Source organism: Colias eurytheme, chromosome 3, assembly GCF_061535395.1.
Source record: "Colias eurytheme isolate Ceu_HAF_F1 chromosome 3, ilColEury1 Martin Lab GWU primary, whole genome shotgun sequence".
NCBI classification, from domain to species: domain Eukaryota; kingdom Metazoa; phylum Arthropoda; class Insecta; order Lepidoptera; family Pieridae; genus Colias; species Colias eurytheme.
Window position 1 is genome coordinate 3747876 of NC_142982.1, and position 25527 is coordinate 3773402.

The 25527-nt window shown below is 34.6% G+C and overlaps 3 protein-coding genes across 4 annotated transcripts in view; 2 read left to right on the forward strand and 1 right to left on the reverse strand.

Moving 5' to 3' along the window:
• The first annotated feature begins 2435 nt into the window (after positions 1 to 2435).
• Positions 2436 to 10236, forward strand: Sclp (leucine rich repeat containing protein 20 sclp). 2 transcript variants are annotated; one of them, XM_090119433.1, is made up of 4 exons: positions 2436 to 2761; positions 8046 to 8189; positions 8494 to 8661; positions 8846 to 10236. In XM_090119433.1, exons 1-4 carry the CDS (start codon positions 2602 to 2604, stop codon positions 9010 to 9012), a joined length of 639 nt encoding a protein of 212 aa, XP_089975559.1. In that variant the 5' UTR covers positions 2436 to 2601; the 3' UTR covers positions 9013 to 10236. The 2 variants fall into 2 exon arrangements, with proteins under 2 accessions (XP_089975559.1, XP_089975560.1); XM_090119434.1 differs by lacking the exon at positions 2436 to 2761 and adding an exon at positions 7470 to 7869.
• A 1126-nt stretch (positions 10237 to 11362) lies between these two features.
• On the forward strand, positions 11363 to 12097 carry LOC149909462 (ATP synthase F(0) complex subunit k, mitochondrial-like). The gene is made up of 3 exons (XM_090117483.1): positions 11363 to 11452; positions 11576 to 11660; positions 11913 to 12097. The coding sequence occupies exons 2-3, from the start codon at positions 11577 to 11579 to the stop codon at positions 11994 to 11996; spliced, it is 168 nt and encodes a 55-aa protein (XP_089973609.1). The 5' UTR covers positions 11363 to 11452; position 11576; the 3' UTR covers positions 11997 to 12097.
• A 396-nt stretch (positions 12098 to 12493) lies between these two features.
• The window catches only part of HERC2 (E3 ubiquitin-protein ligase HERC2), a 53961-nt gene continuing 40927 nt past the window's right edge, over positions 12494 to 25527 (reverse strand). Inside the window, exons 75-89 of the mRNA XM_090119442.1 lie at positions 25058 to 25235; positions 24592 to 24715; positions 24383 to 24512; positions 24026 to 24132; positions 23753 to 23880; positions 23374 to 23523; positions 23049 to 23171; positions 18027 to 18237; positions 17548 to 17742; positions 17088 to 17260; positions 16707 to 16837; positions 16278 to 16441; positions 15873 to 16027; positions 15479 to 15591; positions 12494 to 15318 (exon numbers count right to left, since the gene is read on the reverse strand). Coding sequence (XP_089975568.1) covers positions 15153 to 15318; positions 15479 to 15591; positions 15873 to 16027; positions 16278 to 16441; positions 16707 to 16837; positions 17088 to 17260; positions 17548 to 17742; positions 18027 to 18237; positions 23049 to 23171; positions 23374 to 23523; positions 23753 to 23880; positions 24026 to 24132; positions 24383 to 24512; positions 24592 to 24715; positions 25058 to 25235 — 2248 coding nt within the window. The 3' untranslated portion in view covers positions 12494 to 15152. The remainder of the gene's footprint in view (positions 15319 to 15478; positions 15592 to 15872; positions 16028 to 16277; positions 16442 to 16706; positions 16838 to 17087; positions 17261 to 17547; positions 17743 to 18026; positions 18238 to 23048; positions 23172 to 23373; positions 23524 to 23752; positions 23881 to 24025; positions 24133 to 24382; positions 24513 to 24591; positions 24716 to 25057; positions 25236 to 25527) is intronic.

Consider the following 25527-nt stretch of genomic DNA (forward strand, 5'->3'; position numbering starts at 1 on the left):
TTCTTAACATGCTCAAGAAACAATGCTGAACATTGTTATTAACAACCATAATAATAGCTTAATTAATCGTTCTTGTGACAATGTTTCGTGATTTTTATGTGAGTCACATATGACCAATTACTTACTTATTGAAATAAACGGTGTTCATATCAACCAAATAGGTATATTATTTGCGGAAATATCATCAAACATGAAACAGTCATTGCAACGGTTTGGCTCAAATTTTACCAACAGTGTTTCAGAGTTAATCATCGTACATGTATGATACAGCAAGATCATGAATAACCAAATGAGCACATTTCAAAATATAAAGTGTTCACCGCTTGCTTGTGGAATTATGAAATGTAACAGAAATGTGAAATATTAACGAATTTAAAATATCAGCTGATGGCAAGTGGGTCATATGAGAGGAGGAAGCGACTTTCATACATCCAAGGTTATTTTAATGAAATTAGACGTAATCTATAATTTCGCTACTATTTGTTAGAAATACTTACCTGTCGTTTTAGATTGCTTTAATATTATGCCACAATAAGAATAATGATTTCATCCATGCCTGTAATTTCCTCCCTGATATCAATTCAGTGACTGTTCAGTCCCAGACAGTTTTTAGTTCCACAATCGTTCTTTACCTACGGTCTTTGAAGAAATTTTGTTTTTTTTTATCTTTGGTTTTTAACGTTATTATTGAAAATCGTATTGCCGCATTCATTGTCTTCCAAACTATGACTTATGAAAATGTATTTTTTTCTTTCAATTGCAAACCTGCTTATTTAAAATAGCTGTCCGCATTTCCTTGTTTATTTAAATTTAAATAAATATGTGTGTATATCTCCATCACATGGAATCGGGGCACGGGACTTTAGAATATAGTTTTGGCAAGATTTCAAGGTTGCCAAAGTTGAAATTCTGCGTCTCTGTTTGGCCAAGACATAAAAACAGTGCGTTGAACGAACCCAGTGGACGTCAATTAATATAACCGACGGTGACGTAAATACATTAGTGATCAGCTGCTCTTGGCCTAAACACAGATAAATATTATGATCTAGGTACCTACTTATTGCGTTTTAAAATTATGCCCCATATCTCTATGTAAACTAGTGGCATCAAAAAATAAAAATCCATTATTCCTACCTTACCAACGTTTATTGTCACCCTGCATGTTGCGTGAAAACTAGGAATGACTAACCAAAATTACGGAAAAACCCTGAATAATGTTTAGCTATGTCTTATATTATGTGACTTATTAGGGTTGAGGTGTTTTACGACAATAATTAATGAATGACCCCTTTCTTTAATTAGGTACGATATCGTGTTATAAGAATACACATAATATTCTGTTGTATTTCCTCTACACGGGCTCTACATAATATCTCTATTGCAATTTTAAAGATAAGTATTCGGTTAAACTTTGTTTAAAACCAATCCTTGAAAGAACAGTTTCCATTAGTTATAGATTAAATACGGTTTCTAACTCTTATAAATAATCAAGGTCTTATTAACGGATTAAAAGTTAAAACAGAGTATTGCAAGCTGACGTTTTTAGAAATTTATGATGACGCAAATGTCCACTGTGTGTCCATTATTTTTTTGTCCAAATATATTTCCAATCCAGTTATCGAAAGGTTCAATAATTTGTACACAGCTAAAGTATCCAAATATTGTCTATTATTCACATAACTATATAGTTGCAGAATGTAGGACTTTTCCCATAGGAGGATGGATCGTGCACCGTGCTCTGATTTACTCAAAGCTGATTAGTGATTACCTACCTATTTGCTAGACAAGGATATCAATACACTATTATAAAGAAAAAATCTGCCATTTATCGCCATAAAACATAACAGTAATGTCACGAGGACGAACTCTACTTCCTGATGACAATGGCGACTGGCGAGTCATGATAAAATTAGATTTAGAGCATAGCTATGAGAGGATTTACTATTTATGCAGATTTTATCATATAATAATAAGGTAACCTTTTATCTAGCAGTAGCTCTATTAATTTAATTAATGTTTATTATTGTGTAACTTTGAACATGATCATCACTCTAACAATAATTAATTATCATGCAACAATCGTACAGAATAAAATCATTGATTAATATAAATGATAACAAAGAAAATCTGATAAGTAGCCACGACCGCTGCTCTTAACGATTGAAAACAAAACAATGGAGCCTGCTTAGATTACAAGGAGCCTGCTAAATCGGTCCATTGTTTATTTTAACTGGACCATTATTTCTCTTTGTCAGAGGATGTGTGTGTATTATCCCTGTCTCCCATATATTTTCCACGTGTTTCCGCGAGGAAAGCCAACTCTCTTGAACTACGCAGCAGACTGTGCGAGCGAGATGGGTATTTGTTGTTGTTGTCGTCTCACTCGCGCACCATGCTTCTTTGTTTTGGCGATGATATAAATGCAAGCTGCCTACGCCGCGCTCATATTTACCAGTGCTGCCGTTCAGCCAGGCGCTACGCGTTTCGGAACGGCGTCTAATACGTTTTATTGTTACCTTGGACCCCTGTGGAAAACTGTTGTTGTGGCAACACAGTGACCTCTCGAACTGAGGAGTGCAGTGGTGATAAACAAGTGCAGTGATGAGGCCTCCATCGGAATACAATGATACTCGGATGCCCGCTGAGGCGGAGGAAGGCGATCCTAGAGCACCTGCGATGATGATTTGCGCGAGACTTGCGGGACGCGCCATCATCAGAGTTGTCGGTCGATGTGAAGATGCACAGGAAAACAGCCAATTAGGTCTGTACCTGTAAAGTACATTAAAATCATTCATACAAAACTCACAAATAAATAAAAAAATAAAAACTGTGAACTTAGCGAAAGTGACTAGGTACTTATGTAGAGCGAGAGTATCTTTTTTTAACATACTTACTTCTATTCTATACATACTTGTATTATCCGCAAATAATACGATACATACCTAAATAATACAAATGATTACAATAAATACATATAATATATATAATAGAGACCTTCCTAGACATTTGTATAACGGAAGATAAATGCGTCACGGACGAAAGGTAAACAACGTTCCCATAATGCCTCTCAAACTACTCATTCATTGCAACTTTTCCTTTTAGAATCGGCAAATAAATTCATTGTAATCATTCAATGAAAATGTAGAGTAATAAGGGTAGAGCAAGTAGCTGTACCTTATATTTATTTGTTTTTTTTTTTTAACTAAACTATTATAACTAGATAACTACTTAATTTATTTTGATCCCATTCAATAGCCTAGATATGCTAAAATTTTGTGTAACAATCGTGTCTATCTTATCTAATATTAATTTACGTCGTTGCGGTCTGTAACTTTTGCAATGTCTTGATATGAGAAACTAGCACACAAGCGCTCATTAATTAATAACTTTAGTGGAAAAGAGGTTGAATAATTAATTTAATTTTCCACTAGTCATTTGCGACATGTGGGTTAATATTAAGCGACCTTGACCTGCAGAGTTGATGAGGAAGTCATTAACCTAAGCCGAATATTAATCTTATACCACAGCTTATACTGAACTTACGTAGGTCGTAGATTTTATTTGTTTTTGGTTTGCTAATATAGGTCTCTCGGAATATCTCGGAGGTCTAGTATACCTAGGTGTTCAAATATAGGTGGAGAGTTCCCATTCGTAGCCAGGGATGAATCAGAAAACGTATTAGTTTTTCTTTGCATTTAGGTACAATGGGGACAGCACTGATTTTTCGAATAAAAAAAAACACTTAACAAACATGTACTTTATCCGATTGTAGCTTGGCCTCGTTTTTATTACAATGTGAATGCAGTATAGGTATAGAATACGTAGAACATACATACAAACCATAAGTACATACAGGAAATAGAAGTATAAAGGTTATATTTTATTGAAGAGACGGTGACTTCCTCGATTTATAACAGCCATAAATTTGAATGCACTTTGTCAAAATACATAAATAGTAATTTTAACATGTGGTACGTGAAACTTGTCTTGTCTTATAGTATAAATTAAATATAATATTATGTACTGTGGTAATAAATTTAAAATTATCCACTCACACTGGGCATTAAATTTAAAATAATACCTACCCACCTGCGTAATATAGAATGTAGAATGTAGATCGTATCTAGACTTAGGTAGTGATATCTTTATATTTTTAAATATTGAATTAGTTAAAGCGATTTCTAAAATGAGCAGGTTCCACAGTTGATCATGTTATGATATTTTTATTACAATGATACCAAAATTAAATATATATCACAAGGATTTAGAAACGAATGAATCAGCCTTAGCGATCGCATGTGTAAAGTTATATAACTATTTCCTGTAATTTACTCAAAGTTATTTAGCCTGATTTAAACAATCGGCAGCCGCGAATGTTGCCTGCTCAGCTTACTCAACTTCCAATAGCCGAGATTTAGAATAATATTGGTTTTATTGTACTAAAATAATTTTATAATGCATTTTGGGTTTGTCAAAGCCTATTCCACAATATTACAAATACTGAAATAACTACAAATAAAATGAAATCAGTTTTAATGAACCATATTAACTGGCGCCTCTTTTAACGGACAGATATTAAACTACCGCACATTACGTCATAATGACTCCGAGTTAGAGCGTTTTCACATTATCCGATCCGATATCGGATATCGGAAGCCGATAGCCGATATCCGATATCGGAGGGAAGTAAAATGTATGAAATATGTGCCTGTCTTTCACATTGTCCGGTCCGATATCGGATATCGGAGCCGACACCGATATTCCCAGTGGCTATCGGACGATAATGTTCAGTGTTGCCAACTCAATTTTCGAAAAGGCAGTATACCAACAGCAAAAAAGCACTAGTTTGTGTATTTTCAGTCTTATAGGGCGCTCAATCTTCAAAAAAATATTCTTTGTTTTTAACCTAAAACCCTTTCTATTAAAAGAAACCTTTTTTTATTAAGAAAACACACATTTAAGTATTTATAGGCATTTAAAATACGATTTATACGGCAGGTATTTTTATTTGCCGTATTAAAATACACGGCAATTGGCTGAACTGAAGTAAACAAAAATATAATGCGTTCTTAAATTCAAATATCTATCTTCGAAAACATTAGTGTCTATCATCTTTATTTTATCTCATTCTGCCTCGCTCCTCCTCCTACTCGGATGTTGGTTGTGCTGTTTATTGTATTGTTGTCATTGAGTGCTTTGTTTTTAACCGACTTCAAAAAAGGAGGGGATTTTATTTTTATTTTGAATTTACAACAAAGAATACAAAGTTTGAAAACTCTTAATTCTAAAATAATTGTTTATGACAATAAAATAATTTATGTATCTTTACTTACAGGAAATTACAACAATCATATTACAAATATATTTGAACGAGTGACAATATTATTTTAGGATATTACAGTGTAATAAGAAAAAGAAAAGAAAATGTGAACAAAGATTGTATCACTTAATAAATTTATCATAGGTACTACATGAATTTTTATAAATGTATGTAGTGAAAAAATGACTAAATGACTAGGTACGTCTTGCTAAAAATACATTTAATAGATTTTGAAAGGTATTTACTAATATGTATTACCATAGACAAATATAAATTATATTCGTCCATGGTATTACTAAAACTATTAACTAATACTAGGTTGTAGTACATATTTATAATGTGTTAACATAAGTATATTATGTTATACAAATGACCGATATCAAAACTATTTAGTAAATAGCACATCTAAATAATATGCAGTAATTTGTGATATCAAATCTTTTTTTACATTTTACTTTTCTTTTTTGAAGTTGTTTTTCTTTATCGTAGTTATTTTTAATGTACATGTACAACTTTGATTTATAACATTTGATTTTTTTTAATTATACCTTTTTTTATCAACTGGCAATTTAGTTTAGTTTTCTCTAAAAATTTCTGGCAACACTCATGATGATATCGGAACGATTTTATCGGACAATGTGAAAGGGCAAATTGTATCCGATATCGGATATCGGCTATCGGCGTCCGATATCCGATATCGGATCGGATAATGTGAAAACGCTCTTACAATAAAAATACAACTAGCGATCACGTAACCACTTTCTAAAAAGATATTCGATCAATTCTTATTCCTGAACATAATACATATTAATATTTGATCTGAATATACATATATAATTTAATGAACAATGAGAACTGAATCAAAACATCGATTCAATTAAAATGAGATGCATGGAAGTATATAATAATCATAACATTAATTAATACATATATCAAGATTTCACTCTTATTGTATTCTCTATTCACTATTGCATTCATCTTTTGCAATCAAATATCCACTAAGATATGGCTCGTAAAAATTGTGTAACAGTAACAGCTAAGACCATTGTAATTTGTAACTAACTATCGCATTACGTTATTTTTACTCATTCTTTCATCATTTCTACCCAAATGTTATTGGTCTAAAAAATAAGACAGTGTTCTAGTTTCCTATTGGTTTGAAATTAAAATTAATTAATTAACTATCGGCTCTATTAATATATAGGAGCCATTCAAAAACGTCTTGTAACAAAAAATGTTTATATCCATCCATTGTAGTATAGTATCTATGCAGTAAGTATGCACCCGGTGCTGCAACATTGTTATTTACATTGGTTACCACATATATAAGAACAATATGAATGACTAGTTACATACGTAATAACATGCGGAAGCTGTGATGACAATGTTGTGATAAGGTGGTGATATATCTAGTATATACCCTACCCTAAAGACCCTACCTAACTAACTAGCAAACCTCCGGGATTTCGGGGGCACAAAAACGGTTTAATTGGGATTCAATTGCTGAACATGTGAAAATTATTGAACCAAGGCTGCAAAGCTTGGCCCTGGTATATTCTGAATTCTGATATAATATCATCCCTACATAGTATAAAACAAAGTCGCTTTCTGCTATTTGTCTGTCCCGAAACGTCTGCCCCACGTCTACCCAGTTTGCGCTGTAAACAAATAGTACAGTATCTGCGGATATTTATTTATTTATTTAAACTCTTTATTGTGCTGCCAAAATACATAAAATATAAACAAAGCTAAAGATAATTAAACCTTCCCCTTGAATCACTCCATCTCTTCTCTATCTATTAAAATTAATAAACTGCAACAAAATCTGTTGCGTAGTTTTTAAGATTTAATCATAGCTAGGTACCTACTCCATGTTATAAACTTGTTATAAACAAATCTTTGAATGAAATGAACCAAAAATAGATTTTTTTTTTTTTGTTTTAAGACATTAATTTTCCAACAACTATAGAATAAAACAAGACAGAGACAGACAAAGCAAAAATTCAAATGTTCTATTGTGAGTTCTATTGTGTACATTAATTATTATTATTACTTGCTCTGTGGTCACTGTGTCATGCAATGATCACGTATGTTCTGTCATCTGTGATCACGTCATAATATGTCAATTGTCAAATTTAAAAACAAAACTCAAAAGTATTCAAAATATTTCTAAGTATTTTCTATTTTTGCACTATTTATGCATGTATTAAATTTAATTTGAAATAGTATTTTAAAATAATACACGAATATACGTTTTCCAAATAAAATATTCCATTTTTGAAATATTTTACGATCTTGGAGTTCAAACTTTAAAAGCAAATAGCCTTGGAGAAACAACACCACGTAAAATTGGAACAATGTATTAATAGAACATTGGACTATACGCGTTATAAGAACATTGGGTATAGTCCACGTTGAAATCCCGTTGTGAAACGGCGCTATTATATATTACATTCTAATTGTGCTAAAACGTAGATTCCGAATAATGGCTTCAGCAGTAACTAGGGTAATTCTTAGGTGTGAAGAAGCCCAAGAAACACAAAATTTAGGTAATAAACTAAATAAGTACTAATTATACCGGACTTGATTTTACGTTTCGAACGCCACTACTACCTACTGAGTACTGACCCTGCATCTTACCTTCATCACTTTCCACACAATAAGATACACCTTACAATGTGACCATGTAATATTTTGTGTTAATTTGTACCTATTTTTATTTCAGATTTATCAGAATGTCAACTAATGCAAGTCCCTGATGCAGTATATCATTTAATGCGACACACAGAATTGAAGAGCTGTGATCTCAGTGGAAATGTAATTACAAAAATACCACCAAAGTTTACTGTTAAATTTAGCCTTATTACAGGTATGCTTGTTGCAATATCTTGTGTGTGTTTTTTCTTATATAAGTTTTTCTTATATAACTAAGTCTTGTTCCATAAATCTTTCATAAGTTTTAAATTTGATATCAATTCAAAAATATAATTTGGCATAATTTTGAATATTGTCTTTTTTTTTATTTTATGCTAGTATTGCATATTTAGAAATTAAAAACTAATGGTTATTTATATATTCCATTATATTACTAGGATTTGCTAGATTAAAACTTAGTTAAATCTAATAACCTAAATTTGGTAGATATCATCGATAACCATTAATATTTATTTCAGATTTGAACCTATCAAATAACCAAATGGCAAAGTTACCTGATGAGCTGTGTACTCTGGCCTGCCTGGAGCGGCTGGACATCTCGCACAATTCCTTTGTAGCCCTACCTCACATTGCCCTTCAGTGTCCTAGTCTGCACACTCTGCTCGCACATCACAACCAAATTATTGGTACTTGACTTATTTTTATATAGTGCATAAAGTATGTGTCAAAAGTCTTTCAATTTAATAAATTAGATTTGGTGTAGTTTAGAACTTTGAAAACATTGAAAAATTATTATTTTAATATTTATAATTTTTAAAGTTGTATACTTTTAACTGCTTCATTAAAAATGTATATGTTTTCTATTTACAGAAGTGGATGTCGATAGATTAGCGAGATCTCGCGCCCTCGAATATGTAGACCTTAGTGACAATCCTATTCCACCACGCACACATGATGAATTGAAGCAAATCACACATCCCAGGATATCTATATCCGAGAGACAGAAGGAAGACTGGGAAGAAGATCTCTTAATATAGAAGGAAATACTCCTTGTCTCTGAGTACTAGATAATAAGGGATCAGTGTATTTTATGTCCAGTAACGGACTGGTCCTCATTTCAACTGTGATTTTACTGTATTTTAAAATATGGTAATTCTAGTTACATAGACTTAATTTAAGACTAGATTGCCAATGTGTTTCGCAATATATTATATTATTATATAGGTGCTCAAATTGTTTATGTACTTAATTTTTTATGTAACAATTTTTTCAAACAAAAATGATTACCATGTGAAGTATTAAGAATAAGTTTCTGACTTTCTGATGCTCAAATGTAAATAAGCTGTAACCTGAAGGTTTTATAGAAATAAAGTTTTAAAAACCGTAAGATTGTTAATTAAACATATTTGAGTATTCAGATGTAAATTATTATTTTGGTATCATACTTGATGATCAAATTATTTAAACTAATAGTTTTAATACTATTTTTGATACATTTCATTTCTTTTTGGCCTGATTTTTTAAATCACATGTTACTTTTTGCTTAATTTTGTGAATAGCTATAGTTAATGATAGTGCATAAATTGATATTTTAATAATAAGAAATTGTGCTGTTGTAACTACTGGTGTATTGTAGTACTCATTTAAGAGATAGTGAAGCCAAATTATCAATCTTATTGCTATAAAAAAATTTGACTTAAACTTTTGTTCAGACAGAGCTTTTGAGATTTTAGTGTTTAATTAATATGTATATAGGCGTAAATAAAAGCTAGTCCTTAACACAATTATATTATGTAAGAAAAATATTTTTATAACGTTTTTATAATGTGTTGTGGTATTGTTGTAATCAGTGCGTTTTAAATTTACAAAGAGTACTTTCATAAAATGTGGATGCAAATTTATAAGATAAAGTTTTAGGCAACTATAAGGGAGAGATCTAATAGATATTAAAGTAGAAAATAATGGAGCCCTCTCCTAGGCGTGTTAATTTTCTACTGTGTTCTATAGACTATATCTGAGTAGGTATTATTAACCAAAATATATTAAAGAGTTTGAAATAAGATATACAAAAGATCACTAATAAAATATTCCTTTAATAAATCGCAAGTATATAAAAACAGCGAATTTGGAAATGGATGATTATTCTCTATACAAATTATACTTATTTTTGGTTTCAATAAAAATACTTTTATTTTTGATGATGATGTTTATCAAATACATGAATATATTAAATATTATTTAATAAATGCATTTCAAAGTAACGATTTTGTTTTATTTTAGCATGACCTCAAATACGACTTGAATCAACTTCGACTGTGTCCTCATTAGGTTCTATTCTACACTAATAATAATTGGTACAAGGGATTTAAATAGGAGAATTTAATTAGATAGGTTTTTATTTTTTTTATCGGTTAGTGCAGGGGTTCCCAAACTCAAAACTGTGCGCCGTAGAAAGTTAAGAGGGGCGGCTGCTGCTTTTTTGCTTTTTTGCTGTTGGTCGGATAATGTGAAAACGCTCTTACAATAAAAAAGGTTGAATACACAGGTTGAATACCTACTATAGTTAAAACTCATATTAGTACAATGTCATTTTTTAATTGGCCAAATTTAGCATTAAAAAAATGCTTTTGACATAAATACCTATTACTGTTAAAGGTAACAAAACTTCAGATCAAATCAAAATCAATCATATTTTTATCCTAATATATTTTTATAAACTTAAATTCGCTTATAAAATGGCTGGAGGAGTAGAAGACGACCCTAAATTAAAAGGCTTAAGCAGATATTTTAACAGTGAAACAAATAGAGGGAGAGCTAATGTTAGTATGACTGTATTATACAGTTTTAACCATTCGTATTAATTTGTAATGTTTTTATTGTAAATGGGAAGTTCATCTGGGAAGATATTTCTTTTTTATATTGTACATAATTATTGTATTACAAAATATTTTGAAGATATAAGAAATTAATAATTAATAAATAAATTCTCTAATCTAGGTTACCAAAGCAACGTATGGATTATTGGCATTATACTATGTATACTACAAATTATTTAAATCTTCACCGAAGAAAACACCCACGAAATAGATCATCTCCAATATTAAAAGAACATACAATTTTATTCAATTAAAGTAAGTAGAATGAGTTTTGTGAAAATATTAAAAATTTGCTGTCCACTTGTTTTTAAATTCATTTTGTAATGGTAAATCTTAAACAATGCAAAATTGCATAGGTAGGTACATTATATTTTTACAGTTCCAACATATTACTTGCTCTGTGGTTCCAACGAGTAAATTTGATGAGATTTTCACTGTGGGCGTCTATTGTATTGAATGCGTCTATAAACTAATCGATAATGTCATTGTCAATGTCAATTGTGGCGTTTGCACGAACATATTATATCTGTCAATTGTCATTCTCTGTTCCACCAGCCGACTACTTTGCGTTTTCAGGTTGTTATTACATAAGATTTTACAGGTATGATTTATATTTATTATGAGTGTTATAATAGGCCTGGAAACTTTAAGATCTTCAGTAAATAAGTTTTCCCTAGCCTAATTGCACTGACGATGTTTTAAAAGTTATTTGTTCATGTTACAGAATGGCCGGAGAACCAGTTGATGAATCCCAATTTAAGGGACTTTCAAAATACTTCAACAGCTACACAAATACAGGCAGAGCCAACGTATGTATCACAGCATAAATTCAATTTAATACTTTGGATACAAAATTTATCATAATTTGTTTGCTTCGTCTGTCAAGTCCAGAGGAATTTATAGATCCAAATTTTGCCTCTCCTCCTTCAAAAAGTACTTGGAAAAAAATAGATCAGCCTCATTAGAACACTAACAAAAAATAAATTTGCTAAAACTTTATATTGAGCAACTTGAATTTATGTACTGATTTTGGTATTCATTATATATTTTTTATTTTACAGACAGCAAAAGCCACCTATGCATTCTTTGGAGTTGTGATATTATACTTTGCATTGAAGCCAAAGAAGGCTGCACCCGCAAAGTAAATAGTGAGGAACATTCATGAAAATTGTTAATTTAAGTGATAATATGGTTTCTTTTGATCAGTGTATGATAGTGCAAATAAAAATGATGTAAAACTCAGAAATATCTAGTATTGTTAATTTTCTAAACACTTGTCCTAAAATTCCTTTATCAACTATGTTGAAATAGTATTTCTTAGAAGAAAAGTTGTATTGTTTCACCACATAGTTATAATCCCAATGAGATATCTTTATAATCTATGTTAAAACATACATTTATGTTAAAAGATTATGTTTGTAACATATACAGAATCATTACTAAATTAGAAGAAATCACAAAACAACACATGTCTAATACCTACTATTTATTGATTATGCATATTGCTTGTTTGAAAGAATCTTTGTTATGGTACATTTTCATTGAAATCACAAAGACCTTTTATTTCACAAAAAAAGTGGCAAAAAGGTAATAAATACAATACAAAGGTAGGTAGGGTATTTATGTAAAATAAAAGACAAAATAATAAATATTAGTTTATTTTTAAAGTTTACATATAGAAACAGCGCTGGACAGAAGCACAATCGAAAAATTACAGATCTTGTAAAGTGTACACAAATAACATTCTTTGGTGATAATCATATCCAGATACAAGAATAATTAGTGAAAATGAGTATTTTCAATTTTGATATACATATTTGTGGTGCTGATTTTCTTAAAAATACCATTTCTCATATTCCCATTTCGTTTTTATACACAAACAATATCAAACTTTATTAGATAAAAAATATCATAATGTGTCTAAAACACAATTACTTACCTAGTAAGGTTTTAAGCAACATTGAAACTATTTTTGTACGTTGTAATATTGAGAATTGGGTCTACAAAATAACACCACGTTGGTCTAACTGAATTATAGCCAAAGTAAACTCTAATAGTATATTTTGTGCTGTCTATCACTAAGAATAAGACTAATTGAAGCACTAGCACCAGAACTATGAAGCAATATAGTATGAGTATGGTATATTGTTAGTTTAATAATTCGTATTTCTATGACAATGTTATGGGTTATAATCAAGAAGCTTATATCTAATACACTGGAGATTTCAGTATGAACATTAACTTGTAACAAGAAAATATGACTTGCCAAGTTAGGTGTGAAAGGGATAAAAAACATACAGGCGTCATTCAACGTCATATTTTCTTGTTACAAGTTAATGGTCATAGTGCAATCTCCAGTGTATTAGATATAAGCTTCTTGGTTATAATACTACATAATTCGATTCTATAAAATCCACAAACATTGATTCACCACATAAGAGTACGCACACCGCACGCAATACGCGTTGGTTTAGATCTACTGATTATAAATACTAGTGGTAATTATGAGATTATTAGAAAGAATAGCTACCTACTAATAACCTCAAGAAACAGCACAGATAACAAAAAAAAATACATATTTGATTTGCGAACTTTTATGGAACATAGGTAGGTATATTGAATGAACTGTTTCTATACTAAAGATACCGTAATGACTCGCCACCAATAATGACTAGCATACACCGTTTGTTCTTTATCAAAAGTCTATCAAAATCAGCAGTTCCACATTCCAAGTTATAACATCACAGCTGAGTCACTTTGGACCGGATTTAATACTGTATTTAATGTATGCAGAATTGAGATTCAGTCACAACTCACAATTATTATAGTTGAATAAGAAATCTGGTAGTTTAGGTACACTAGTGTATAGATGTATAGAGATAGTGGATTTAATCTATTAACGAAAAAGGAAATGCACAAAATAAATAGTTCACATTATGAAATGATAAGTGAGTCTTAAAGACTTGAGGAAGAGGAGCAATATGTATAAAAAATAACTCCCTTTCTTAATTGATCATTTTAATCTTATCATTTAATTTTAAATTCCAACAAAAAGGGGGGATTGTGCTATATTCAAGCGAAGAGTGAACCGGTACCTTCTAGGGAAGCGCGCTCCATCTTAGGCCACACTTCCCTATCATACAATAAAAAAAAATCGAGTCTCATTAACTCAAATATTTAAAGACGTATAAAGCACAGATTATAAATGTACTTATGTATTAAATCCGGTCCATACTTACTTCATACACAATAAGCTCTCTTATCACTCCACACCCGTCACAATTCTAAAGATCTTCCTAAATATTAAAGAATTGATAACCTATTTTTTTATTTATTTTTTATTTAACATTGTTCAAATTTTGTTCACAATAAGCACATATAATATTAATATATGTGCACATTCATTGCAAAGCATACATATGCGCTTGGTTGGAATGCAGTATAAAAAGGAAGCTAAAACTTACAACTAGATCAAACTCCTACATATAGTTATTCTAATTTCTGTATCATAACGGTGTCCCGAATTATTTACCTTCAAGTAAAAAATAAAAAGTAGGTTTACAAACAATATTAAATCTCATAGAATGCTATAGAAAAAGTTTCGATTTAGCTGCAGGTTAAAATATAATATCAGCCAATTCAAAATAATAAAAATCTTATTGATTATACAATTCATATACACAATATAAAAGACAATAACATATAAATAATACTGTAGGGATACTAAATAAATTAAATATAACAGAAAAGGAACATTTCCGTACAGACTATTAGACTGCCATAGTGTTTTTTAAAATGGACATCAAATAACTAGACCCTATCCAGGTATCAAATTTTAGTTAAAAATTAAGTCAGAATAGTATTGATATAATTGTGTTAAAATAAACATCAACTTAAAATCCCGTTCAAAATTGTCCATAGAAAAACTCTGCCTACACATTGCAGAATTTTTCAATGAGCCTAGTCTTTGAAGTGACTAACACGAAACGGGTTAGTGATTTCAAAGACTAATAAATGTAATAAGCGACTCTTTCTAGTTGTTTATAGTACGTCAATGATGGATAAAATTAGTGAATAAAAAGTGTTTCCAGATTTAAAAATCCTGATAAGGATTAAACTTTAAAAAAATCTCCACTACAATCATTTACTATTTTCATACACTTTTTTATATTCTCGAATCTGCACTGGGTTCAATTTCCAAAATTCTATCCATACAAGTTCTAGTTATTTCCCATTCACGTTCCGTCTCACGCATCGTATCCGGGCCCATAAAAGCTAATGGTACAAAAGATGCCTCGTGCCTACAGCCACGTGGGCGTCCTAGTCATGCTGTAGAGCGGTGGAGCCGTGGTTGTAGGGGCCGGTTCTTCTGTGTCCGACTCTTCGGAGGAAACTCTTTCGGCCGCGCTTAGAGCCACGCGCGCGTACTCATCCGTGTCTATGCTTTTGCAGAAGTGGATTGCGTATCTGTGTTGAGAAAAAATTTTTGAGTGAATTCAATTTTTTTATGAGGAAGACTTTAAACTCGCGTCTTTGGCTATAAAGTAGAAATTTTGTGTTTACCTAGGTGAAACTGGGAGAAGTAGCTAGTTATAAAAATATTCTTACTGTAAAATAAATTAATTACCGTAGTTTTTCTCGTAAAACCGCTTTGCAAGAATATCTTGGCATCTTGAGAAGGAAGAAACATGTATAGCTCTCTGGCAGGAAGTGGTCGGGCGGCTGATATTTGTCTAGCACCTATACAATAGAAATCATATTAAAAACATAACGTAGTGTCCTGAAGGATCAATAAAAAATCTTTTGTTTTAACTAAGATGATCATTGACAGCTCATCCTTTGTCATTTACAAAAGCTCTTCTATCAGAACCAAATAAATAGCAAAGCAAAATAACGTTACTTGCTCTACACTAGTGACAGTCCCAGCACAAGTTAGGACTGGCCATGGTGTAGCCGGTATCGGTGTCCGGTATACATTTTGTCGGTATCGGTATCGGTATCGGTACCGATATCGATAATACCTGCAGCACGAAGTCCCTCTGGCGCGGGTCCTGCGGCGCGCGCGGCAGGCGCGTGCGGCCCCACACAAAGCGCAAGAACAGCGCGCGCTCGCCGCCCGACAGCTCTTCCATCACTTCCCAGAACCACTGCACGAGTGGAGCGTGCGGTTCCACGCCTGCCGTGCAAACGAAATAGTGAGACACATTTATTGGTCGTGTAAACGAAATGAAAAAAAAATTGAGAAAAAATATAAAAAAAAACCATTACATTATACATTACAACCAAATTAAAGTAATGAAGACAAATTCGAGTAATGTTGTTACTTCTTGAAATTTTACGAGTTTTCTACAAAAAACAAGAAATACAAAAAATATTGTAATTTAAATCTTGAAATTAATTTAATGGATTATTTTACTTCATATTACCTTTGTACGTAGCTGAAGCTCTCAACGTCTGCACGGGTATATCAGGCGAGCCGCACACTAACGTCTCCAACTCGCTGGCTGTGAACAATGCGAGCAACGGTGCGGGCACCACGCGCGATATCCCGTCGCGTACTGCACGTACTTGCTCGTCGAATTCGTGCAGTCTGTAGGTATAGTTAAAACACACAATAGTAAGTTGAGTACTATACAACAGAAGTACCATAATATAAAAAGGATCGTGTATGCCTAGCACATGTGTCAGAAGTGAAACTTCTTAGGAAAGATTCAAAGCTACTAAAATCGTCGCCTTACTCCATGACGTGACGGCATTGGCATGACGCGACCTTGAAATTTTACTCTCAACGCGATAAAGAAGTTTCACTTCAAAAATATTGTTATGGGAAAAGTATTATAGATGTTCGTAGGTACCTATAATGAAGTGCCAATTGCACGTATTCATCCTTATTATCCGGTGTGACTCTCTTGTGTCGCGTAGACAGTGGTACTTCATGACCCGCTGCTGATGGTATGGAAAATGGCAGCTCGAGATTTTGAAGCTCCTAAAGGAAATGAAAACTAAATTAGATCACCAATCAAAAATATCATTTGATATTTTTAAACATGTGTAGAAAAGGAAAATGCCCAACTGCTAGAAAGGTTTGTAAAATAAAAATATTTTTGGACAATTAAAAAGTATAAACATACCAAAATATTCTCCTCTATAGCCATCTCACTTTAATTTTCACGACCCAATTATTCGACCCACACCTACGTTATCGCCCCTACCACCTTACAAGGCACAAAACATACCTTGTTAGCGGGCGTCATGTCCCGTATGCACAGCAGCGCGGGCAGGAAGTCCTTGTCCACCTCCGCGAGGTCCTGCGGCCGCAGCGGCTGGCCCGCCAGCTGCCGCCACACGCCCTCCGCCAGCGAGAGAGATAGCGGCGAGCCGGTACGAATGGCAATACCCATTAGTACACCTGCATGCAGGATAATTACGTTAGTAATACGTTAACACTTGGGAAAAGGAGTATTTTAACCAAAAAAAATTGGATAACTGATTTTTCGAAAAATAGCGACATCCGACAAAATAAAAGTCAAATGATCACCGAAAAAAAGCAATTTATCTTCAAGTAGAACATGCATAATTTCCAAACAATTGAAGAATTTTCATTTATATAAATACAATTGTGTGTCTCACATTTAGCCAATAAATGTAGATTAATATTTGAGCCATTCAACATATTTATTTTAAATCACCACCCACCTAAGAATCTGAAACAATTGAGGTGCAGTGGTGTATTAGCAGTGGGGTTGAGCAAGAAGGCATCACGTGAGGCACCCGCGTCTCCACGCCCGTTAGGCGTTGCCATTAGCAACGGCAAGGAGCCGTTTTGTAACTCTTCACACATCTCCGCTATGCTCTCGCTGTATCCGCCGCCACAGTCGTCTACGCTCTCACCTTAATGATATTAAGAAGTTTAAATCGTATGAAATTTATTACACTATCATGTAGTTCGTAATTTTAGAAAATTCATTCAGACAATATATGCATAAAGTTATACTTTTCGGTTCATAGATAGTTACAAAATTAGAAAGCTCAATAAGCTTATGATTTAAAGGAAAATAAATTGCAGTACGAATAAATTGTAGATTTTGTTATTCATTCACAAATGAATAAATTAAGTGCGCGGCGTGCGGCCAACCAGGATAGTTCCACTACGGGATAAAACCCCTCCTACTCACCAACAAACTTGACCTTCCACACCCTATGCGGCAGCGCCAATGCGTCCTGTGTAAGCGCAGGTAGTCGGGCAACCATTTGCCCGAACACGGAGCGCATGCCCGCAGCCCCGGCGAGCCCCGTACCGCCACGACGGGCGCGGCGAGCGGCTACCCGGGACAGTTCCACTACGGGCCCGTGTTGGCGCTCGCGCACCATTGTTGTCATTATAGCCTGTGATTATAATTAAGAATTGACTTGTTACTTATCATTTTCCATGACTGTAATGATTTTCCCCGTCGATTAAGTGAACGAAAATAAATGTGCCTTTTGCTATTTTTTTTAAAAGTACTAGGATTCACTTTATTATACGTGCAAGCAAAAATTTTTTTTTTTTTTTTTTTTTTTTTGATGTTACATATCTGCAATCAGTCAGAAAAACTATAAGCAGATCGGTTGAAATGTGTGGACGATTGGGCGAAGCTAAGGCCAGTGCCTTAGTTCGTCTTAATTAGGGAGCACGTCGGCTCTCTTCAGTCTTTGTATAGCTTTAGGCTGTAGGAGTATGTGTGATAGTGGGTTTGGATGGGATGTCAAACGATCTTTGTATTTTGTTGTAAAGCGATTTGCTTCTTCTGTGATTGTAGGCATCTCCAGATATTCGTGGATTTCTGTATTGCGGGCGTACCATGGAGCAGCAGATATCACTCTGAGAATGTTATTCTGTGTTCTTTGTAGGCAGTTTATATTTGATTTGCTGGCTGATGACCACAACTGGATTCCATAAGTCCAAATCGGTTTAATTACAGAGCAGTAGACTCTTAGTTTATTGCTCAGGGATAGACTTGATTGCCTCCCAAGAAGCCAAAGTAAGTTTCTGAATCTGAAATTGACTTCATTTCGCTTATTTTTAATATGTTCTTTCCATGTCATCCTTCTGTCCAGATAGAAACCCAGGTATTTGACACAGGTTGATTGTGGTAGGGTGTTGTTACCTAATTTGGGTGCTGGGCAGTTTTCGCGTCGTAAAGTGAACGTAATGTGGTGAGATTTTGGGACGCTAACTTTTATACGCCACTTGTTTAACCACTCCTTAGTGTGGTCAAGTTGAACTTGCAGCAAATTACTCGCCTCCTCTGGATTGGTGTTGCACGCCAGAAACGCTGCATCATCAGCATACGTCGCTATTGTAACATTTGGTAGCTGAGGAAGATCGCAGGTAAATATATTATATAAAGTAGGACCAAGAACCGAGCCTTGGGGTACTCCGGCATGGCAGCTGTATAGAGCAGATCTTGCGTCTCCTTGTTTCACACGAAACATTCTCTCTCTAAGGTATGAGGCCAGTAAGGTATAGAAAGAATGTGGAAGATGTTTTTTAATCTTGTACAGTAATCCTTTATGCCATACACGATCAAATGCTTGTTGGATGTCTAGAAAAACAGCCGAACAGTATTCTTTTTTCTCTAGACAGTGTCTCACAGTGTGGTAGACTCTGTGTACTTGTTCTATTGTAGAGTGTCGCGTACGAAAGCCAAACTGGTGATCAGGAATAACTTCGTCAGAATCGATGAATGAACGTAGCCGGGTAAGAGTAATCCTTTCCCACAATTTACTCAGAATCGGGGTTAGGCTAATAGGACGGTGAGATGAGGCGTCGTTGACTGGCTTTCCGGGTTTGTGTATCATAACTACTTCTGAAATTTTCCAGATGGTTGGTACATGAGATGTTCTGAAGATTGCATTAAAAAGGGAAGTTAAAAACACGATGCACTTTCTAGGAAGCTTTTTGACAACCTTTGGAGTAATCAGATCAAACCCAGGAGCCTTTTTTGGGTCTAGTTCGGCTATCTCTTTCAATAATTCCCTCGGAGAAGTAGGTCTTATTGGTAAAGAAAGTTGAAAATCTTGATTTAGAAAACAATCTATTTCAGGGTCTTCAGGGGTTTCCGCTTCATTCGGCTTGAACACTTCAGCGAGATAACGGGCAAATGTCTCTGCCTTTTCTGCTTCTGTACGAGCCCACGTGTTCCCGTTCCGAATTGGTGGAGAACACTGTTGGGGTTGTGGTAATATTTTGGTGGCCTTCCAAAGGGAATGTATTCCATGAGCACTAGGAGACATGTTTTCTAATCTTTGTTTGACGGATTCGTTTGTAGTTATACTAAGAAGGTTTTTAAGATCTTTAATTGATTTATTTAACCGTTTTTTATCCTCGCAGTTACGAGAAAGCTGCCAAACTCGTCGAAGGCGACGCTTTTCTCTTATTTTATCGCGTAATTCGAGTGGAATCAAAATATCTGTATGTGACTCTTTCAGGGTAGGAGTGCTTATCCACGCTGCCACCTGAATCAGGTTGGTTATATGAAGTGATGCATGCTCCACGTCTTCAGCAGTTTTAAGTGGGAGCTTAAGATTAACATTGTCTTCAAGGTGTTTACGGAAGCAGTTCCAGTCTGTTTTTCCATTAGTTAAATAAGAGCTCTGAGTGTCTCGGAATAAGGCAGTTGAACCCACAGTCAACACTACTGGTGTGTGATCGGAAGATCCATCTAGGCTTGACTCGGTATAGGTATTCTGTTGACATATACCTTTTGTTATAAAAAAGTCTAGAAGATCGGGTGTTTTATTTGTGTCAGTGGGCCAATATGTAGGTTCTCCTGTAGACATAGTAAGCAGATGGTTGGCTACAACACTATTTTTCAATTCCCTGCCTCTGGGAGTTACCAGTCTCGATCCCCAGTATGAGTGCTTTGCGTTCCAGTCACCGCCAGCTATGAAACGTGCTCCTAATCCTTTGAAGAATTCAGTAAACAAATTCTCTTTAATGATATGACGGGGTGGACAGTATATCGCTGAGAGGATAAGTGGTCCAGTTTTATCATTTATCTGTATGGTTGTAGCTTGTAGGTAGGTGGTTTCACACGGACCGAGAAGACAATGTTTTATATTATCTCTAATTACGATTGCAGTCCCAGCATGAGCTCCACCGTCAGGGTGCGAAGTGAAATAAACACAGTATCCCCGAATGCAGATACGCGATCTTGACGTAGTGTGGGATTCTGAAATAAGACAGACGTCGAGCTTGTTAGTTCTCATGATAATCTCAAGTTCATTAGCATTAGGAGCAAGTCCATTGATATTCCATGTGGCAATACGTAAGCAGGTCATTTTGAAAGTTTTGAGATGAGTGTGGTTATAAGTCCTACGAGAGAACCTATTTGTGTAATTAAGAGATCCATTTTCTCACTTTGTTTGGCAAGTATATCTTCTAATATGGAATTAGATTGTTGGACGGTTTGAGGTTGTTGCAGACGGGGCGGTGTACCTTTGACGACATCAGCGTATGTGTTATTCCGGTTGTTACTAAACTTATCAGAGTCAACGTGGTTCTGGGCGGTGGGTAGACTAGCGAGATTTGTCCTTTCTCTTGGTTTTGTTTGAGAGGAGAGTTTGGAGCTATGCGTAGGGATTTTGTTCCTACGGGCTAAAATTTCTTTATATATTTCACAGCCTTTGTAATTAGCAGGGTGATCACAGGAGCATAAGGCGCACTTAGCTGGAGTTGATCTATCTTTCTTTTTGCATTCGGAGGTTTTATGGCCTTCACCACATTTTACACATCTAAATGGTCTCATACAGTTATTTTTTGAATGACCATATTGTTGACAACGTTGACACTGGACAATAAATTTTGATTTACGATGGTCTTCAATTTTTACTTTTTGTTGGGCAATATATTCAATCTTTTTTACCAAAGGGTTGTTAACACTTGGTTCAATATTGACGAAAAACGTCGTTGTTGGTTTCTTGTCTGGGCCATATCGCGCATTGATAATTTCACCTCTTACTTTATTATTGGTTCCTTCAACAGCTTTAGCAATAGCTTCAAGCGGAGTGAGATGATGCAAATTTTTAATGACAAATCGATAGCATTTTGCGTCTTTAGGAGTAAAAGTGTGCCCTATGAGGCCATTATCTCTGAGAAGTTGAATAATTTTCTTGTAGTCTTCTGAAGTCTTAATAAGTACGTGAAGAATATTTTTGCTTATTAATTTCAGTTTATATTCTTCTTTATGGCTAACTGTTTCAATGAGTTTAGTTAATTCGTTAATATCTTCTATGCCACTCAAAACTATAGGAGGCGGTTTGCTAGGCTTAAGGATTTTTGTAACAGTAATGTCCTCTTTTGGATCGAGTGGTAGGTTACCAAACCGGTTCTTAGTTACAGTTGTAGCTTTCTGTGGAGGAGATTCACTCATTTTTCTCTTTTTATTGCTACGAGGCAAAGGCACACGTTGCCATGGTGGCGGGGCAGGGTATTGCGAGGCAGGTTCATTTGTAGTAATTTCATCAGATAAACATGATTGTTGAGCTTCAACTGTTATAGTTGTGGTTTTTGTTGACTGTCCCCTATTTAGTTCAGTAAGGGATGAGGAGCGTTGTCTGCTAAAATAGCATGGGTTGAGTGCTTGTTGCTTAAGTATTTTGTGTTGTGGTTGTGTTAGTTTTTCGGGGTTGGTGCTCATTTTTGTTCCCACGAGTAGGGTCGATAAAATAGGTCGCTCACAGGGTAACGCCCATTCCTGTGAGAAGGCACTCTACAACGATGTGAGCCAGGTCCATCGAGGTTTGCGTTAGCGACTGAAAACCCACAGCCATCCATCCTTTCAGCACGGTCACACCTTAGGATTGGGGTATTTTTTTATAAGAGGTTGTCATCCTCGCGACACAGGCAGTCAAGCCAAGGTCCCCGTTCTAGCGAAACATGACCACTAGTTTACGGGTGTGAAGGTCATTTCCTACCTCCAGCATTGCAAGCTGTTAAGCTCGAGTAGGTTAGTTGACCGCCGCCTACGACTCGGCGTTAATTGCTCATTTGGCACCACCCAGGGGACACGTGTAGGGTGGGTCTTTAATAGAAAAGGTGGTAAGTCCTACGGACGCGAGCAACTTTGTCCCCCTGTGCAAGCAAAAATGATTGAATTATTACAAAAGTAACATTTATGGCTTTTTTACTATACTACTAGAATATTGATGCTTACCTTTCGGAACGCAGCTTCTTTGACACTATAGAACAGTAATGTCCTTAATTGATCGAGTGGTCCTTCCAAGATCAGGAACGGTAAGTTCGGGCACACAAGTTCAGAAAATTGATGTAGGAGCACCTGTAAAAATTAAAGGCTTATATTACATGCCATTTTTACAATAATCGGAGTGTAATATATTTTTCGTGTTTGGTTGTTGTTGATAAAATGATATCGTTGAACATTTATTCAAATGCAGACGGTAAAAGATTGTAAAAGTTCTTTGACACTTCTTTCTTTCCATTTATCTATTTATTTAATCTATAACTTTTCACACACTCACCAATCTATAACACATATGAAGCGGCGCCATATCCCTCAGCAAGTGACACTCAAGCGGCGGTGGAGGTGGCGGTCGCGGAGCACGTGGCGCTTCGACACATAACGCTACTGTGTGCGCACTACCGCATGCTACTTTTGTTACGCGTTTACCCTAAAAGAAAAGAGAATGAATGTAGAACAAAAGCTACATACATAAATAGCAGTTTAATGGTAATATCAAGTTCGAAGGACCATAAACATAATGCTGCAAGTTGTATTAAATATGTATTTATCAAAAGTAATTGGAACAAAAATAAATATATTTTTGTTGTTGTATTAAATAAATGTTGTGCATTTTAAAGATAAAAAAATCACTTTGTTATAATTTAAACCAGATTTACCTGTAAAGCAACAAGCAGTCTAGGTCTTTGAGCGGCGAGCGTAGTTCCATCTCCAAGTTGACCTTCGTCATTGTCACCCCAAGTGTACACCTCGCCTGTATCGGTACACGCCACGCAATGCAAACTTCCTAAAATTTTATAAAATCAATACAAAAATTTGCTCTTACGCTTTTTAGTTTATAATTTTTTTTTTCTAATCATTGCTCGTTTTCAAATTCCTTGTTATAAATGAAATTTATTTCAAATTGATAACATGATTAAATAATTACGCACCAGTTGCAATAGAAACAATCATTTTCCCCTGCATGCCGGTGACCCGCATCGGCCTCCTTACGTGTTCATAGCTTCCATGTCCAAGCCTATGATAGTCACCTTTACCCCTAAAATATAGCACAAAGTTTTGAATTTTTTGCTATAATTTATAATTTTTAAACTAATAAATATTATTATTCTGTCATTTTTTGTTTTTATGGGTTGTGTCGTCATTAAAAATCATTATCAGTTCGAAAAAAATGTAAGAAATCTAATTCTCAATCCTTTAATGTAACGATTATAATAAAAAAAATATTCTTATCAGTATAAAATAGTTATAAGCGCAATGTATAAAGTTAAATATAATAAAATAATTACCAAGTATAAACGCTACCACACTGGCAGAGCGCCACGGAAAACTGCGACCCACATTCCACTTTTATCACACGCAGTCCCTTCAGACAATCTATTCGCATTGGTAACTTGCAACCTTCAGAACCACCACGTCCTAAAAAATAAAATATCATAATATGTTATATTAAAATACATTCTTTCGCAGTACATAAATTTGTTAATTAAATATTTACCCAGCTTTCCATAATCGCCATCTCCCCATGACCAAACATTATCGTCATCCGTAATGCAAAGGGTTTGTGCGTCACCTGAACCGCACGCAACGTCTATAACACGATAGTTAGCCAAAGCCTCCACCTGTTCATAAATAAAATCAAAATAAATACTTCAAATTCACAGAACTTGGAAATGATAAACATATAAATTTTGTTATAGTGCCTTCATATACTTACGACTGATAAATTTATAATAGCATTAAAATAGATACTAACTAATTTTGAGTCTATTATTTTAATGGTAAGTATGTCATTTTCACACATTCATTATTTCATTCGAAGATAGAATGAAATAATGAATGCGATGCATCTGTAGCGACTAGCGATATAATATAGTCTGCGACACCACACGCTATCGCTGTTACTTCTAGCCCGGACAGCGCGGGTATGAGCTTTGCCTTTCATAGCTGCTATCAATACGTACCAATTTGGGTACGAGCTGGTCTTCCGAGTCACCATGCCCCAGACGCCCGTACCGCCCCTTGCCCCACGTGTAGATGCGTCCGCGTGCTGTGAGACACGCAGAGTGCGCTCCACCGCACGCTATCGCTGTTACTTCTAGCCCGGAGAGCGCAGTTATGAGCTTTGGTCGGTCGTAGCTCCTGTTTATTAGTGTAATTTTTATAAGATATACAGGGTGTCACAAATGTTATGTACTATGGTTAAGGGAACGTATAGTATCTCAATATTTCTTTTTATTATAAGTATTTTTGAAGTGAAACTTCTTTATCGGGGTTGGAAAAAAATGTAGTGTAACATTTTTTCGTTACGCGTGACATTTTTCCGTTACGCGCCATCTTTTTCTTATCCCTACCACGCGTGATTCGACGTATTTCTGTAAAGTTGCATATAGTAAAGTTATTTTTTGAAAAATAAGGTCATAATGAAGTTTCA